Source organism: Neofelis nebulosa, chromosome 12 (genome assembly GCF_028018385.1).
Source record: "Neofelis nebulosa isolate mNeoNeb1 chromosome 12, mNeoNeb1.pri, whole genome shotgun sequence".
Lineage (NCBI taxonomy): Eukaryota > Metazoa > Chordata > Mammalia > Carnivora > Felidae > Neofelis > Neofelis nebulosa.
This window is the reverse complement of record NC_080793.1, coordinates 22,766,703-22,782,973: the sequence shown is the minus strand read 5'-3', so window position 1 is coordinate 22,782,973 and position 16,271 is coordinate 22,766,703. Positions and strand designations below refer to the sequence as shown.

At 42.1% G+C, this 16,271-nt stretch overlaps 1 protein-coding gene across 1 annotated transcript; it reads left to right on the top strand.

Moving 5' to 3' along the window:
- Window positions 1-8,815: 8,815 nt before the first annotated feature.
- GNG10 (G protein subunit gamma 10) lies at window positions 8,816-15,298 on the top strand. Its single transcript, XM_058694570.1, has 3 exons — window positions 8,816-8,974; window positions 13,184-13,315; window positions 14,349-15,298. The coding sequence occupies exons 1-2, from the start codon at window positions 8,894-8,896 to the stop codon at window positions 13,307-13,309; spliced, it is 207 nt and encodes a 68-aa protein (XP_058550553.1). The 5' UTR covers window positions 8,816-8,893; the 3' UTR covers window positions 13,310-13,315; window positions 14,349-15,298.
- The last annotated feature ends 973 nt before the right edge of the window (window positions 15,299-16,271 follow it).

Genomic DNA, 16,271 nt, shown 5'->3' with positions numbered 1-16,271 from the left:
GGCGCCCCTGGATATTATTTTGCGTACCTGCTAGACTGTTGTATTTTCCATGGCTTTCTAGAAAACTATTTCTGGAATTGCCCCCACTAGCCTGCTCACATGGTAAAAGTTTGGTTGCTCTTTTGGAATCAGGAGCATTGCATGGGTGAAGATAAATGGACTCTCCTTAACAGAAGGACTGTGATTTTTCTCTTTTCCTCTCTCAACAAAAGAATTATGCTTCAAAATCCTAAAGTGAAGAAAGAGCCATTAGTTGTTTTACAAGAGTTATTCAAGTACTCTGGATATCTTTATTGTCTCCATACTCTGCCCACCCCCCACCAAAAAACCCACAAAAGCTTCTGAATTTTAAAACCATCTGGAGAAGAATCCTGGGTAGAGGATCCCACCTCAGTAGTTAGAAATTTTTCCTTATGCTTCATTTTAAGGCTATAACCATTTCTTTTTGATGGACGTTTACGTGTCTATAGTGCATAGCTATTCATTGCTATCACTTCATATACTTTTGAGGTCTGTGCTAAAATTATTCTTAGGATTATATTCATGTCAAATATCTTCATAACAGATTCCACTACTAACCCTTTCCTCAGTGGTCTTATTTCTTTATGAATTCTCCAAGTTCTACCAATCATAAGTTGCTGTTTCAGAGCACATCTATTAGGTAGGTACCATGTGTATTATCTTAAAAACTATGATTGTTAGGTAGGATTTTTAAGTGTCACATGAAAAAATAGTTGAGAGAATTAACAAGTATTTTAGTACTATTGAGTTTATGTTTAGAAAATCGTAATTCATTTACTTTGAGATTCTTTTTTTTTTTTTTTTTCCCCTTTTGGACAGTGCAGTAAACCTTTTAACACCCAAACCTTGGAGATATTTTGCTTGAGTGGAAGGAAGCCATTGCTAAGCTAAGCTAACATTCAAGTAAGTATTATGAACCAGTCTGCTGGCCCTAAAGGTTTTGTGGAAAGTAAAGAGAAATGGCTTTTATTAGACATTATTAAAATAGATATAGCTACTTTAAGACATTAAATTAGACATGATCTCTGTTCAGTTGTAATTGTACATTTGAGGGAGGTAAATATCAGTACTGACACAAACTAGTGTATGGATAAAGTGTATTTGATTTCCAAAATGTGATACTCTTCATATTTAAGTATGGGAAAGGCCAAACCTAGAACCTAATAACTAAATAAAATTTGTTAAATTATTTAACCTTTCTGGTTTCCTCATCTGTGAAATGAGGGGATCTTTTAGATAATTAGGATTTAAAATACTATAAGCCTGCAAATTCATACAGGTTTAGGGTCTGATATAGATTAGATTGCCTGCAATTGAGAAATGTTATGGGTATTTTAAAAAGGGTACATAATTAGTTGTAAACTTTTATCAGATTCTTAGGACTTAAAGGATTCAGAGTATCTTTGACAATTATGTATGGAATGGATCACATGGTCTTAAGTCAGTGACTTAGGGTTTTTTTTTTTACAGACTCCCCTTGGGTGTCATTAGGGGATAGAGAAACTCCCTCTCATTTGGCAGTTCTTTTATAACCTCAGGAAGAGTGAGCCAGATGCAGTAGCAGGGCTCAGGCTTTGTAGCTGGATAGACCAAGATTTGTTTTCTGGCTCTGCAACTGACCAGTAGCTTGACTTTGGGCAGGGTAAGCTCTGAACTTCATTTTCTTATTTTTAATACTAGGGTTACTAACTACTTCACAGGACTCTTGTGAGAATTAAACAAGATAGGGATAAAGTGCTGGCATATATTAAGTGTTCAATAAATGAGTTTTTTCTTGCCTTTAGAGGAAACAGGGAAGTCATTTTCATTTGTCAAAATCTATGTTAATAGGAGAGTATTTAGTGATGACTACAAACCCCTTGTGTCTTTATTCCTTTAATGGGTATCTGAATCCCTTACCTTGGGCAAGGTACTGTGCTAGAGTGAAAAAGTGCTCCTCAGGGTTGGAACTGTAGATTTTAGAGGCAGCTACCTGCCCCTGTTGCCTTTGGAATAGAGGGTGAATCAGCTGAGAGGACAACTCAAAGAAAATCAAACTTTCAGAGACAACAAACAGTGATCAGCTACTTGCTGGCTTAAGGCCTACCTTTACTACAGGGACACTATCAATGAGATATAGAGGCATGCTTGGAATGTCTGTTCAAAAGGACTAGTACCCTTAAGTTCCACTGCCTCCTAAAGTCTCAAAAATGCCTGTGAAAATCTCTTGGGAGAAGCTGAATCTACAAACCTGCTGGTGAGTGTTTAGCTCCTGATTCATGATTCTAAGTTCTAAAAATAATGCAATGGGTATAAGGAAGTGAAATAACTTTTATGGTATGTCACACGAAATACAGTTGTTGATGTGTTTTCCTGTTTCTTTTAAATTATTTTAGAACACCAAAGGTATATAGTATTGTCATTTTGACATAACATTGGCAGAAAGACATACCTTCCCATTATATCATTATTTTTATGAAGAAGAGTTATTTGAAGCCCCTTTTCTGGAAAAATAACCCACTGTTAGTAAAAAAAAAAAAAAAAAAAAAAGTGACAAAACACATGTCAGAGGGTGAAGAATTGTGTAGATCATAAAAGGGAAACAAAACATTTGCCTCTACAAGGACACTTTTTTAAAAAAATGTTTACTTATTTATTTATTTATTTTTTCAACTTTTTTTTTTTTAATTTATTTTTGGGACAGAGAGAGACAGAGCATGAACGGGGGAGGGGCAGAGAGAGAGGGAGACACAGAATCAGACTCCAGGCTCCGAGCCATCAGCCCAGAGCCTGACACGGGGCTCGAACTCATGGACCGCGAGATCGTGACCTGGCTGAAGTCGGACGCTTAACCGACTGCACCACCCAGGCGCCCCAAAAAATGTTTATTTATTTTGAGAGAGAGAGTGAGTGCAAGCAGGAGAGGGGCATAAAGAGAGGGAGAGAGAGAATCACAAGCAGGCTCCACGGTGTCCGTGCAGAGCCCAACTTGACCTTAGCTGAAATCAAGAGTTGGACAGTTAACCAACTGGCTAAGAGTTGGACACTTAACCAACCCAGGAGCCCCAGAACACTGACGCTTCTAAAAAGTACTGAGATTCTTAGAAACAGTAGAAATTTTTTTTTTTAATTTTTTTTTCAACGTTGTTTATTTATTTTTGGGACAGAGAGAGACAGAGCATGAACGGGGGAGGGGCAGAGAGAGAGAGGGAGACACAGAATCGGAAACAGGCTCCAGGCTCTGAGCCATCAGCCCAGAGCCTGACACGGGGCTCGAACTCACAGACCGCGAGATCGTGACCTGGCTGAAGTCGGACGCTTAACCGACTGCGCCACCCAGGCGCCCCGAAACAGTAGAAATTTTTAAGTTCTTATTTTATTTCAAGTTTTCAACTAAATTCTAAGTTGTTACCATATATGGTAAAATTGGTTTCAGGTGTAGAGTTTAGTGATTCATCACTTACATATAACACCCAGTGCTCATCACAACAGGTGTCTTAATCCCCATCACCCATTTAGCCTGTCTCCCACCCATGTCCCTCCACCAACCCTGTTTGTTCTCCATAATTAAAAGTTTCTTATGGTTTGCTTCCCTCCCTCTTTTTTTATTTTCTTCCCTTCCTTATATCCATTTGTTTTTTCTTAAATTCCACATGAGTGCAGTCATATGGTATTTGTCTTTCCCTGACTTATTTTGCTTAGCATAATACACTCTAGCTCCATCCACGGCATTGCAAATGGCAAGATTTCATTATTTTTCACGGCTGACTAATATTCCATTGTGTATGTATATGTGTGTGTGTGTGTGTGTGTGTGTGTGTGTGTGTGTGTGTATACACTCACCACATCTTTATCCATTCATCAGTTGATGGACATCTGGGCTTTTTCCATAATTTGCCTATTGTTGATAATGCTGCTATAAACATTGGGGTGCATGTGCCCCTTTGAATCACTATTTTTGTATCCTTTGGGTAAATACTTAGTGCAACTGCTGGGTTGTAGGGTAAGTCTATTTTTAACTTTTTGAGGAAACTCCATACTGTTTTTCAGAGTGGCTGCACCAGTTTGCATTCCCACCAATAGTGTAAGAGGGTTCCGCTTTCTCCACATCCTTGCCAACATCTGTTGTTTCCTGTGTTAATTTTAGCCATTCTGACAGATGGGAGGTGGTATCTCATTGTGGTTTTGATTTGTATTATACATTCTTATTTTAACCAAGAAAAAAATGTGTAACAAATTCTTTAAAATAATACATTGGTGGTGTGCCTGAGTGGCTGATTTGGTTAGATGTCCAACTTCGGCTTAGGTCACAGTCTCACAGTTTGTGAGTTCGAGCCCTGCGTTAAGCTCTGTGCAGGAGCATGCTTCATATTGTGTGTCTCCTTCTCTCTCTATCCCTCCCCTGCTTGCATGCTCTCTCTCTCTCAAAAGATAAACAAACACTTAAAAAATTAAAATAATATACTGGTGATCTGTTCATTTCAGCTGAGGGAAAGGATTCTTTGTCCCCAGGCCTCAGCTCCTTTCAGAGCTCTATAAATAACTACATCTGTGGGAACAGATTCTATTCCTCCAGATGAGCAGTGACTTCTCTTGAAAGCTGAAATGAAAGTTATTTTCCCTACTCCCACTTTGTGAGATACTAGTTAAGTTACTTTCCTTAGTGGCTGTTAGTTTTCCTCACCTCTAAAATTGGGATGAGGGGCCTGAGAGGCTCAGTCAGTTAAGCATCTGACTTCTGCTCAGGTCATGATTCGAGCCCTGCATTGGGCTCTCTGCTGTCAGCGAGGAGCCCGCTTCCAATACCCTGCCTCCCTCTCTCTCTCTGCCCCTGCCTGGCTTGTGCTGGCCACACACGCACTCTCTCAAAAATAAATAAACATTAAAAAATAAATAAATATAATTGGGATGGACTACATTATCTGAGTCTCTTCACTCTGAAGTTCCATGATGCAAAAATAATGGATGAGAAGACATTTTGGTAAAGTACAAAGCAAAACACAGATGGTCTGCCCTCCTCAATTACAAATGGCACCAAGCTTGCTTGTCTGTGGATCACTGTGGGAGGCTGTATGCTAAAACTTTGGTGTTTCTTTCTACATTCGACCACTCTCCAAGAGTAGCACAATCAGTCATACCGAGGTGGGCAGAGATGGTGGGTGTATATAGCATGAAGGAAGGAGGTGGGACACATCTACCTATGGCTGGTACACAAGTACTATGTGTCCCCTCAGTGTGGGCAGCCCCAAAGCTGTCTTTTCTAATTAGAGATAATCTCACTGCTTCAGCTTTCATTGTGAGATGTCTCCCACATCAACATCTTGCCACAACATTTCCAACAGCCTAGAGGCATGTAGCATTACAGCTGAAGACTTGGCTTCTCCTAAACCAAACTCATCTTTTTTACTCCTCTCTTCAAACCTAGGCCTGTTTCCTGACATCTGTTATAGGCACCAATTCTAGCCCACTCTGCTTCAGAACCCTTTCCTCCCTTTCCTTTGCATTTTATAAGCACCATACAGTACTCCTGATTTAGTCTTTTGAATTTGTTCTCCATCCTTCCTTCATAGTCCTGTCTAAGGCCTCATCCCAGCCACTTTCTCCACCAAAAAGACAAAACAAAAAGCCATTATTGAAGTCATTTTGTTTCCTCAACTTCAGTTCATTTTGTATCCTCATCCTGGATTAATACTTCTAAAATGTGTTATTACCCTGTGGCTATCCCACTGTTTGCCACAAACTTTTGTTTCTTTTGAGGTTTTCTGTGACTTTGAATCTTAACAGCTGTGTATCTTCTATTACCGCCTACAGCCTTCATTCATTCATTCATTCATTCCATTTATACATGGCCTGCTCTCCCATTGTTGAAATGCTTTCCCCTTCCCCTGTGCCCTGTGCAGGACACATATTTTCAAAGTCTAGGTCCTGCCATTTATGAGGAGTTTTCTCTAATCCTTCTGGTCTATACCTTTGCTCTGAGTTCTTTGCCACATCTTTTTGACCCATGACCATTCTTTTTTTTTTTTTTTTTAAATTTTTTTTTTTTTTAACGTTTATTTATTTTTGAGACAGAGAGAGACAGAGGATGAACGGGGGAGGGTCAGAGAGAGAGAGGGAGACACAGAATCTGAAACAGGCTCCAGGCTCTGAGCTGTCAGCACAGAGCCCGACGCGGGGCTTGAACTCATGAACCGCAAGATCATGACCTGAGCTGAAGTCGGACGCCTAACTGACTGAGCCACCCAGGCGCCCCGACCCATGACCATTCTATTCTGTATTGCTCACCAATCTAGTAATGTTTTTAACATGTATTTTCATCTTTTGACTAGCATGTATTTTAAGTTCTTTGTGGTGAGGGAACTTGTCACTAGAGAGGGCTTCAAAATTTGCAAATCTGCTCATCATAAGAAAAACTTTAACACCCGAAAAACTAAACACATAGTTCACACACACACAAAGAAATGTTCAGTCTCAACACTCAAGATATTTAAAAGATTTGAGATGCCATACCAATCTATTAGGTTGATAAAGATAAAGAACCACAATGTAGAATTGCACCCGTGCAGAGAAATAAGCAGTCTTCTGGTGGGAATAGCACATACTACCACTTTCTGGAGGATACAGGAGGGAAAAGTTTAAGAAACTGTTTATATTCTTAATCCACCAATTTTACTTTTAGGAACGCAACCAAAAAAAAAAAATAAACATGCACAAAGCTGTATGTTTAAGGTGGTCATCATAGTGTTAATAGGGCAGTAGGTAAATTATGATCCAGTTGTACAATGGAACACCATGCACTCATTAAAAATAATGGATGTAGGGTATATCTTTTCTCACTGTTCCTGGCCCCCTTCTGGTATCAGCACCCTGTTTTTTCTTTGAGCAACCACTCTTCCCCTACCCCTCTCAGTTCATGTAGTCTGGGTATCTTAGCTTGGGTTTTTCAGAGAAATAGACTCTAAGATGGAGATATTCATGCAGAAAGTTTACTGGAGAATGTGAAAATCAACACCTGTGGGAAAGTCTAGGGAGTGGGGATTGGGCAAAGGGAGGAATGAAGTGTGAAGTAGTTGCCATAAAGGCCTCAGATGATCCCAGCAAGGAGCTGTGGATCATCTTTCAGTGTTGTTCCAACTTGAGGCAATGGGGTTGGGGTTCGGGTTTTATACATCCCATGTCAATGTGGATGAGAGCTGACACTGGGAGGGATGGTTCTCAGCTAAGGGCAGTTCCCAGAGAGGGACTTAGCTGAGGCATCAGCTGTGGCTACTCCCAGCGGCTGGGGGAATGAGTGGCTCAGTCCTAAATGGGGAAGTCGGGTGGTGCATCTCTCCTCCTCCTCCTGGCCAGGCACAGCTAATCTGAGCATTCTGACTACACAATGCTTGCTTTCAAATAATAACTGGTTCAGGGTGGGCACATGACTGCATAAGGTTGATGAGATCCAGTATGGGGTTTTTGTTGGAACAACGAGACAAGAGGCGCTCTTGCTCCTGAGTCTGCTAGGCTGGGACAATAAAAACACAGAACCTTTCTTCACAGCACCTCTTATAGAGTCTATTTACCATTGAAGAAAATGGGGCCAACACTCAGAAAAAGCAGAGCCAAGAGAGAGAGTCCCAAAGCTACTATTTGGGCAATTAAATCCACTACTTTAAAGTGCCTGGGCTCTTCAGGTACACAAGCCAATATATTATGTTTTTGCATTACTCAGTTTACGTGGGTTCTGACAAATACAGTTCTTTTGAACAACTGTATCAAAGGCGGGCAGGTAGGGGCACTGATCCCATGCGGGCAAAAATCCACATATAACTTTTGACTCCCCCAAACTTAACTACTAATAGCCTGTTGACTGGTAGCCTTATCAATAACACAAAGTTGATTCACACGTATTTTGTATGCTGTATGTAATATATACTGCATTCTTCCAACAAAGCTAAATAAAACATTAAGGAAATCATAAGGAAGAGAAAATATTTTTCAGTACTGCACTGAAAACAATTCACGAATAAGTGCAACCGCACAGTTCAAACCCGTGTTGCTCACAGATCTACCACTGTACAATGATGTATAATAATAATAAAGGCAGTATTCATGATACAATAAGTGAAAATATTAACACAAAACATATATTTTACACATAGGAATGATGCCAGTTTTGTAAAACAAACCCAGGTACACAATGAAAAAAATAAAAAGAATGCAGCACAACAGAAACAATGGTTATAACTAAATGGTGAGACGGGACGAGGGTGGGGGTGGGGTGGGGCTGAATTTAATTTTCTTCCACACGTTCCGCAAAGATGCCAGGGCCTGGGATTTTTGCCCTGCTGACCTTACTTCCTATCCAGTCAACTGGCGGGATTCCCGTGAAACGGTACCAGGTGACTTCCAGACCTGTTACCGTTTCCTGGGGCTCCTACCAACCGTCCTTGGTCTCTCCCAGCTAATATCTCAGCGTGGCCTGGGAGCCTTCATGAGCTTACTTCAACTCCTCTGCCACCTTAGCTGCAGCCACACGGAGTCACGGCTCCGGTTTCTCAGGGGTGCGTCTCCGCGTTCCCGGTCCCCACCGCCCTGCCACCCCCCTTCAGGTCGCGCTCGCTCCTCCAGAGGCCCCGCGTGGGCCCGCAGAGCGGCTCTGCTTCCAGGCTCAGAGCGGGTACTCTGCATGTTTAGAGAGCAAAGAGATTTAAGTGTCAGGTGATTCGGGAACCCCACACTGCCGCTTACCTGCAGCTCCGGTCTAGCGGGGGGCGACCGCCGGGAGAGGCGGGGCAGCGGGCGGTGGGGCGGGCGCAGCGGCTTCCCCGCCCCGGGGCGGCGCTCGCGCTAGGGGCCTGGCGGCTCCCGCAGCCCGGCTCGCCTGCCCTCGGAGCCCAGCGCCGCCGCCATGTCTTCCGGGGCCAGCGTGAACGCCCTGCAGCGCCTGGTGGAGCAGCTCAAGCTGGAGGCTGGTGTGGAGAGAATCAAGGTGAGGCGGGCGGCGGCGCCCTTTGGTCAGGGCGCGGGGACCTCCCTCCCTCCCTGCGGCGGCCGCCGCCGCCCGGGAGCCGTGAGAGAAGAGGCCGGTTGCCTCTCGCCGCGGCTCGGTCGCGATGGCGGCCGTGAGGACGGCGGCCCGGCCCCGGCTAGATGCCGCGGCTCGGCGGGGACGCGGGCCCGAGGGAGGAGGCCGGGCCTGGTGGGTCGGGGGAGACGGGCGCGCCCTCGGGGTCGAGTGCCCTGGGGGCGTCTCCCTGTTGGCGGCGCAGACGGCGACTCGGGGTGTGGGAGGCGGTGCGGCGCGGGGCGCGCGCGCGCAGACCCGGGATGCCCGCGCCGCGCGGCTCGCCTGGCTGGGCTGGTGCCGGCCTGCGGGGCGACGAGGACCGGCCTCGCTGATGGGTTGATGGGACGAGAGCGGGAAGACGGGGCTCAGGTTTTCGGCGTGGTGACAGGGTGTAGGGCCCGGCCCTGCACCACGGCAGAGAGGGAGAGCGGGATCGGGGAATATGGAGTTCAGTGTTGGACTTGTGGACTCTGCGGAGATATCCATGTGTTGGGCCGCATGGGCTTGAAGCTCAAAGCTCAGAGAACAAGAGGCTGAAAGAGGTCATTAGAATGTATGGGGGTGAAAACAGTGTATTAACGAAGAAATCAGAGTGTGGAACCCAGGACCAGCCAAAATGTGACTGAGAGAGAACCAAGAGGAAGTGAGGAAAGAGGGATTTTCAAAAATTGGGATCTTAGTCACTGTGGCCAGTGTTTAGTCAGTTGATTGGAAAGCATCTGTTGTGTAATTGTGTTGAGCAACGAGGGTATGTATGTTCGTATGCGTGAACACGTATTCAGCCTATGTTCATATGTAGAATGTATGTCCGTATGTATGAATACACCCTGCTGTGATATTCCAAGTACCTCCATAGTGCCTTTGGTCTGTATTTGGCACTGTGTTAGGTGCTGAGAATATGCTGATAATTGTGGCAAAGATCATCAATAAACACATTAACCAACAAGTAAAATAATTTCAGACCATAAGTGAAGATTATAAAACAAGGTAAAGAATTACGGACCACAGAAGAGGTTTTAATAACATAGGTAGTAGAAGCAGAATCTAGATAGTAATAGGGTAGACAGACTTTTTTAAAAAAAGAAATCTGGTTTTAAAGAGGAAACAACTTTTATTTTTTTAATTTAGAAAATGAAAAGCCTTATTTCGAGGTTGAGGGAAGGGAACAAACGATTTTTAGGTTGAGGAGGAACAAATAGAGAAGAATTGGAGGTAGAGGAGACACTCTGTGGGGGTATGGGATTGGAGGCACACCTTCTGAGACGGGAAGAAAGAAAATCCGGACGTGTATGAAGATAGATGTTTCTAGACATACGGACTTAAGGACTTGTAGGATGACGATTTTCTCTGTGAAGTTTACCTCCAGGGCAGAGGGGAGGGAGCTAATGGAATCACTAGAGTGAGGGTGGCGAAAGTGCTGCTGGGAATGGAAGAGGATCCCCAACCAGGCACATCCGTAGACACCTTATGACTCTAAAGACCCAGCTACTTTGAGATTGGAGACTGAATGTCCTGCTTGGGGATTCGGAGTACTCAAGGAGAATAGTAGTTGATCCAAGTAGTGGGTTATCAGGGGAAGTATGCTGGAAAGATGGAGGTGGGGATGTAGGGCAAGGAGTTTGAGGGGTTAGCCAGGAAGAGGCTGAACCTAGGCTGGTTAGAGAAGGAACTGAGTCAGCCTGCTGGTGATGGGGAGGGCAAAAGGGGAGGAGGTGTTCTCCCTGAGGTCAAAGACTGCCTGGACTCAGATTCAGCCCCATCACTACCTGTAGGATCTTGGGCAAGTTAACTTAATTTCTCAGTCTTTGTTTTCTCATCTGTGAAATGTATTTTTGTAATAATACCTGACTCAGCGAGTTGATGAGACAATTAAATGAGCTAAATCCGTGTAAAACCCTTTGAATAGTAAGAAGAAAGGAAGCGGCATTCTGGATGGGTAGGAGAGATTGTGATCAGAAAGTAGGATGTTGAAGTGTAAAATTTCAGATGTGGAGCAGTTACAGGTTTAGCTGTAACTTGGCACTGGGGAGAAGGTTGTTTGAGGAAAAGAGGTCAGGGAACTGAAACTAGGATTGTCGAAAAATGTTCAAGATGATGTTGGCCCCTGAGATGGAAAGAAGACCTGTGAGCCAGATGCCTGCCTACCCTGTGGACTAGACAGGGAAGATACTTTCTACATTTAAAAAATAATTATAGGTGATGAAACAGACCGAGAGAATTCAATTGCTCAAGGTCACACAGATAATAAGCTTATTTGTGGGGTGTTCTCACGGTAGTATGGTTTCAGGTGTTTGGTGGGCTTCTCTCAGGCAGCACCTTTGGGAGTCACGACATTCTAGGTCTAGTTTGCCTCATTTCAGGGCTCAGTGATGAATGGATGCCCTCAGCACACCCAGAGATGTCTTCTCTTGAGCAGACTTGCTAACTGGTAAATAAAGCAGGACATCAATTTTCTAGCATATAATGGAAGGCATCCCCTTCCCAGTGATTGGACTGTTCCATATCCTTCCAAGGACCCCTTCTCTGTTTTGGAGAATTGTCTCAGAAGTTGCTGTGTAAGCATGGACTCAAATGAAGGAAAGTCATATACTTTGGATATCCTACCTCCAATGGCAGTGACAACTTCTAAGTGTTTGGGCTTGTATTCCACCCCCTCCAGAGTCTCTTCTATAAAAGTGCTAGAGAAATGCTGCACCCTTTAATTTTCTCTTATTTTTCTCTGCATATCCCCTCAACTTTTTGACCATGTTCTGTAGGATGGGGTCCAGTTAGTCCCATTTCTCCAGGGATCCAGGAAGGTAGTCTCTTCCTACCCATCACGTGTGGAGTTCATCTGTTCCCTCTGATATAGAGTTAGTAAGCATGAGCATAATTGGTTCTAAATTCCTTTTGAATAAATAACTTATTTTATAACCATTAATTCCAATTATAATTAACATGAAAATGTCAGAACTTCTTTTGAGGGAAAAGCAAGCTAATAAACTTCTCTAAAACTTAGTGATTTAAAGCAACATTTATTAACTCACAATTCTTATGGCTACAGTTTGAGCTGGGTTCAGCTGTATAGTTCTGCTGCTTGCTCTTTGCTGGGTTCTTCCATGGATCTGCAATCAAATGGAGGGTTGGTTGGTAGCTGGATGATCCCGGATGGTTTCACTTACATGTCTGGAGGTTGGTAGGCAGGTGGTGGGAGCTGGCTCACTGATTCTTCTCCACACGATCTCCAGTAGGCTAGCCTGGGCTCATTGGATGGTGGTCTTCGAGTTCAAACCACAGCAAGAGTAGTTGGAAAGGCTCTTGAAGCCTAGGCTTGGAACTTGCCCATTATTTCTGCCACATTTTCCTGGTCAAAGCAAGTCACAAGGCCAGCCAGATTCAAGGGTTGGGTACAGACTCTACATTTTGGTGAGAGGAACTGCAAAATATTGTGACTGTTCTTGCCGTCTACCACAATGTATTGCTGACTGTGTGTCAGCACTATTCTAAGTGTTTTACATGCATTTAGCTCATTTAATTGTCTCAACTCACTGAGTCAGGTACTGTTACAAAATACATTTCACAGATGAGAAAACAAAAACTGAGAAATTAAGTTAATTTGCCCAAGATCCTACAGGTAGTGATGGAGCTGAATTTGAGTCCAGGCAGTCTGGTTCCAGAGGCTGTGCTCATAACCAATAAGCTATCCTGCTTCAAAAGCATGGTGGAGAAAACTTGCCACTTGTTTTGGGCAGACTGGATAAGGTGCCAGCCTTGTAAACATTAAAACAGTTTGCTCACATGGCAAACCTGAATATATCAATGCATGCTTTTTTATATAAGTGAAAATTTGTAACAGATGTGCTAGAATGAGCTATTTTCTTTACCAAAACTCAAACTCAGTCTCAAAACTAGGATTCTAAATGGATCAAAGATGCAGCTTTATCTTTATTGAAGAAGCAACCCTAAATCATAGAAATGGTAACATTTCCCTTTCGAGTTCAGGTATTAGAACTTTCATCAAAAAAGAGACTTGTGGAGATCACAGGATGTGTGGCCTTTATCAAGTTGTGGGATCATTTCTCAGACTATCAAATGGCTGTCAGATAGCTCTGGCTGTGAGCAGCATGTCAAGCTGTGGTCCCTTTGTTTCAGGTCTCGCAGGCAGCTGCAGAGCTTCAACAGTACTGCATGCAGAATGCCTGCAAGGACGCCCTGCTGGTAGGTGTTCCAGCTGGAAGCAACCCCTTCCGGGAGCCCAGATCCTGTGCTTTATTCTAAAGGCTGGTGAGTAATGATACACCACCATGCTGTCTAGGGGCTGTGGCATTATCCCAGGGCTCCCCAAGGGCTTGGGCAACAGAGTTTTCAATATCTACTATTGTTGGGGGAATTAAAGTAAGAATAGCAAAATGCACAACTTTCCCTGAAGGTGAGTCTAGGTGGCTGCCTGTGGAATACATCTCATTAAGAGAGTCTCAATCCTCTTTGGTACTAACTCCTGAGATGTTAATATCCTTCTGTACTTGAGCTCTTTAACTGAGTTGGCTGATAGTAATTTCATGACCTTAATCCCACCGTCTCTGTCCTGACACCATCCCAGAGTTGTGATTTGCTGCTCGGTGCTATCAGCTGACTTGCTGCTCTGGGGACTAAGGACTCCGCAGTGGAGTCTTGTTCCTACCACCAGCTGTGATTTCTTTCCTGGAGGCTTTCACAATAGATCTGTTTTAATGGAAGAAGAAATGTAGCTATTAGGGAAAAGTGTGGGTAGAGTTAAAAGAACTTTAAAAATTGATTACTGAAATGAAAACACCTCTCTTTGGTGGCATATTAGAAATTTCATAGGTTCTAATGTGTTGTATGGGGTTTCATTCACATTTTCACTTGTTTTTTTTTCCTTTTTTTGGAAGAGGTCAAGGTATAGATTACTAGAGTCTTTTGGGGCCAACACATTTCAAATTATGTGTTCTGAGGGGTTTTCATACAGTGAGTAATCATCTTAGGTCTTTTTTCATATATTTGCAAAAGGAAATTATTCATATTAACAAGAAGGAAGTAATCATATTATCGGATACTATTGTACCTCTTGATGGAAAATGTTCACATTTATGGTATTAAAATAATAGTCTTATGCTGGCATAGCATTTTCCTTTTTATAAAGCACTTTAATGGATGTTACTCATTCAATGGTGTGGCTTGGATGTTTTTTATATTGTTACTTTGTACTTTGAGAACACTAAAGTGACCTGAAATGATGACTAGTTAATTTTATGTATAAATCTTACTAAAGTGAAAACCTACCCAATTCTGTTTCCAGTAGGGAAGAAGTTCACTGAGGAATGCTTTTAAGCGCAAAGTGATGAATAACTGCCTCCAAGTCTCAAGAAAACACTTTTCTCCAGCCAAATGACTTTTAGATATTTCATACCTTTCCTATGGCCTGGTCCTATAGCCAAAATTCTATAGAAATTGATGAGTTTCTACTCAGATAAGGAAACTGGGTGAAAGAGTAGACTTTAAATAATAATGGCCTGATTCTTTTGGTAAAGTTCTTTTATATTTAAGACAGATAAAAATGTTACCACCAAATACGCCTCTTTAATAAGAGAATTACTGGTGTTTCTATACCTGGAAATTATGTTTGTTTTATTTACTGGATGTTTACATTTTGGGAAGGAAAACATTTTTGTTTGTTAAAAAATTGAATATTTGTAATTTGTTGTTCCTAAGATTTTTTTATACCACAAAACTTGTTCTTTTCTTGTGAATTTACAGTTTCTAAATAAAGACAAGCAAGTATAAAACTGGGGGAAGAATAGGTTTTATCAATCAAATGATGTCTTGATTTTCCTAAATGAGAAGATTGTTTTATTTGTAACACTAAACATGGGAGCTATTTCTTAGCAAACTTGTTTGGAAAGATTCATGTTGTGTTGTGTATGAGATTGCCCCATCCTGTGTATGAACCAGATTTGGTCTTTGTCTTCTTAAGTTCCTCTATTTGATAGTTGTGGTTGTATTTAAAAAAACAAAACAAAACTACATTAGGTCTTTAAAAAAAATGTTTAAATGTGATCTTCAGAACATTGCAAATGATTAAAAACAAAATAATGTGAAAATATTACAGCCTAAATGAATTCTTACTGTCACAAGTAGGTTTTACTTTGATGATGTGCCTTTGATTTAATTTGGGACACTTTTAAAAGGATACTTGATTTGTGTTTGTAATTATCTTTGATGAGCTTGGAAATAAAATTTTTTGCTTAATTCATCGTTTTCTATGGCAGCAACATTTTGTGTCTGATTTTGTTTGTTTTAAGGCTTCATGGACTTTTGTTGCCTTGTGAAATTGAGTGCTGGAAGCGGGAAGTGAAATTTTGTTTATAAGTGCTTGTAGAACTTTGTTTAAAAAAAAAGATGTATGTATAACTTGCTGAGAAATCTCAATTTCTGGCAACATTTACACTTATATTTAATTTTTTTTTTTTGGAGAGAGCACAAGCAGAGGAGAGGGAGAGGGAAAGAGAATCTCCAGCAGGCTTCATGTTCAGCCTATAGCATGGAACCTGATGTAGGGCTCAATCTCAGGACGGGAGACCATGACCTCAGCTGAAATCAAGAGTCAGACACTTAACTGACTGAGCCACCCAGGCACCCCTGCAGTTTGAAATAGTTATGTATAAATCCATAAATAAACAAATGAAAATATCTTTTAGCATAATTAGTGTTACTATAGAAAAAATAGAAGCCATCATATGGAAACTCCCTTAACTTCGGCCACTAAACTTCGAAATCTAAGTGATCTGAGTCTCTTCTATTTGATCAAAATTCAGGTGTCCCTCTTCTAATCCTATTGATTCTCTGGATCTGTTTCACGTTCTCTGACATTACACTGTCAATTATCCTTTCTCTTTTATCTTCAACTCCTCTATTGGATCCTTTCTGTCAACATTTAAACATGTTCCATTCTTTGTCTTAACAACAACAAGCATTAAAAAAATCTCCATTAGAAACGGGAACCCTCTTGCACTGTTGGTAGGAATGCAAACTAGTGCAGCTGCTCTGGAAAACAGTGTGGAGGTTCCTCAAAAAATTAAAAATAGATCTACCCTATGACCCAGCAATGGCACTGCTAGGAATTTACCCAAGGGATACAGGAGTGCTGACGCATAGGGGCACTTGTACCCCAATGTTTATAGCAGCACTTTCAACAATAGCCAAATTATGGAAAGAGCCTACA

Excerpts from the sequence above, each read along its gene's own strand:
- GNG10 (XM_058694570.1), top strand. The coding sequence starts at position 8,894 with ATGTCTTCCGGGGCCAGCGTGAACGCCCTGCAGCGCCTGGTGGAGCAG. Across the intron at positions 8,975-13,183 it reads CTGGTGTGGAGAGAATCAAG|GTCTCGCAGGCAGCTGCAGA; the intron begins GTGAGGCGGGCG and ends CCTTTGTTTCAG.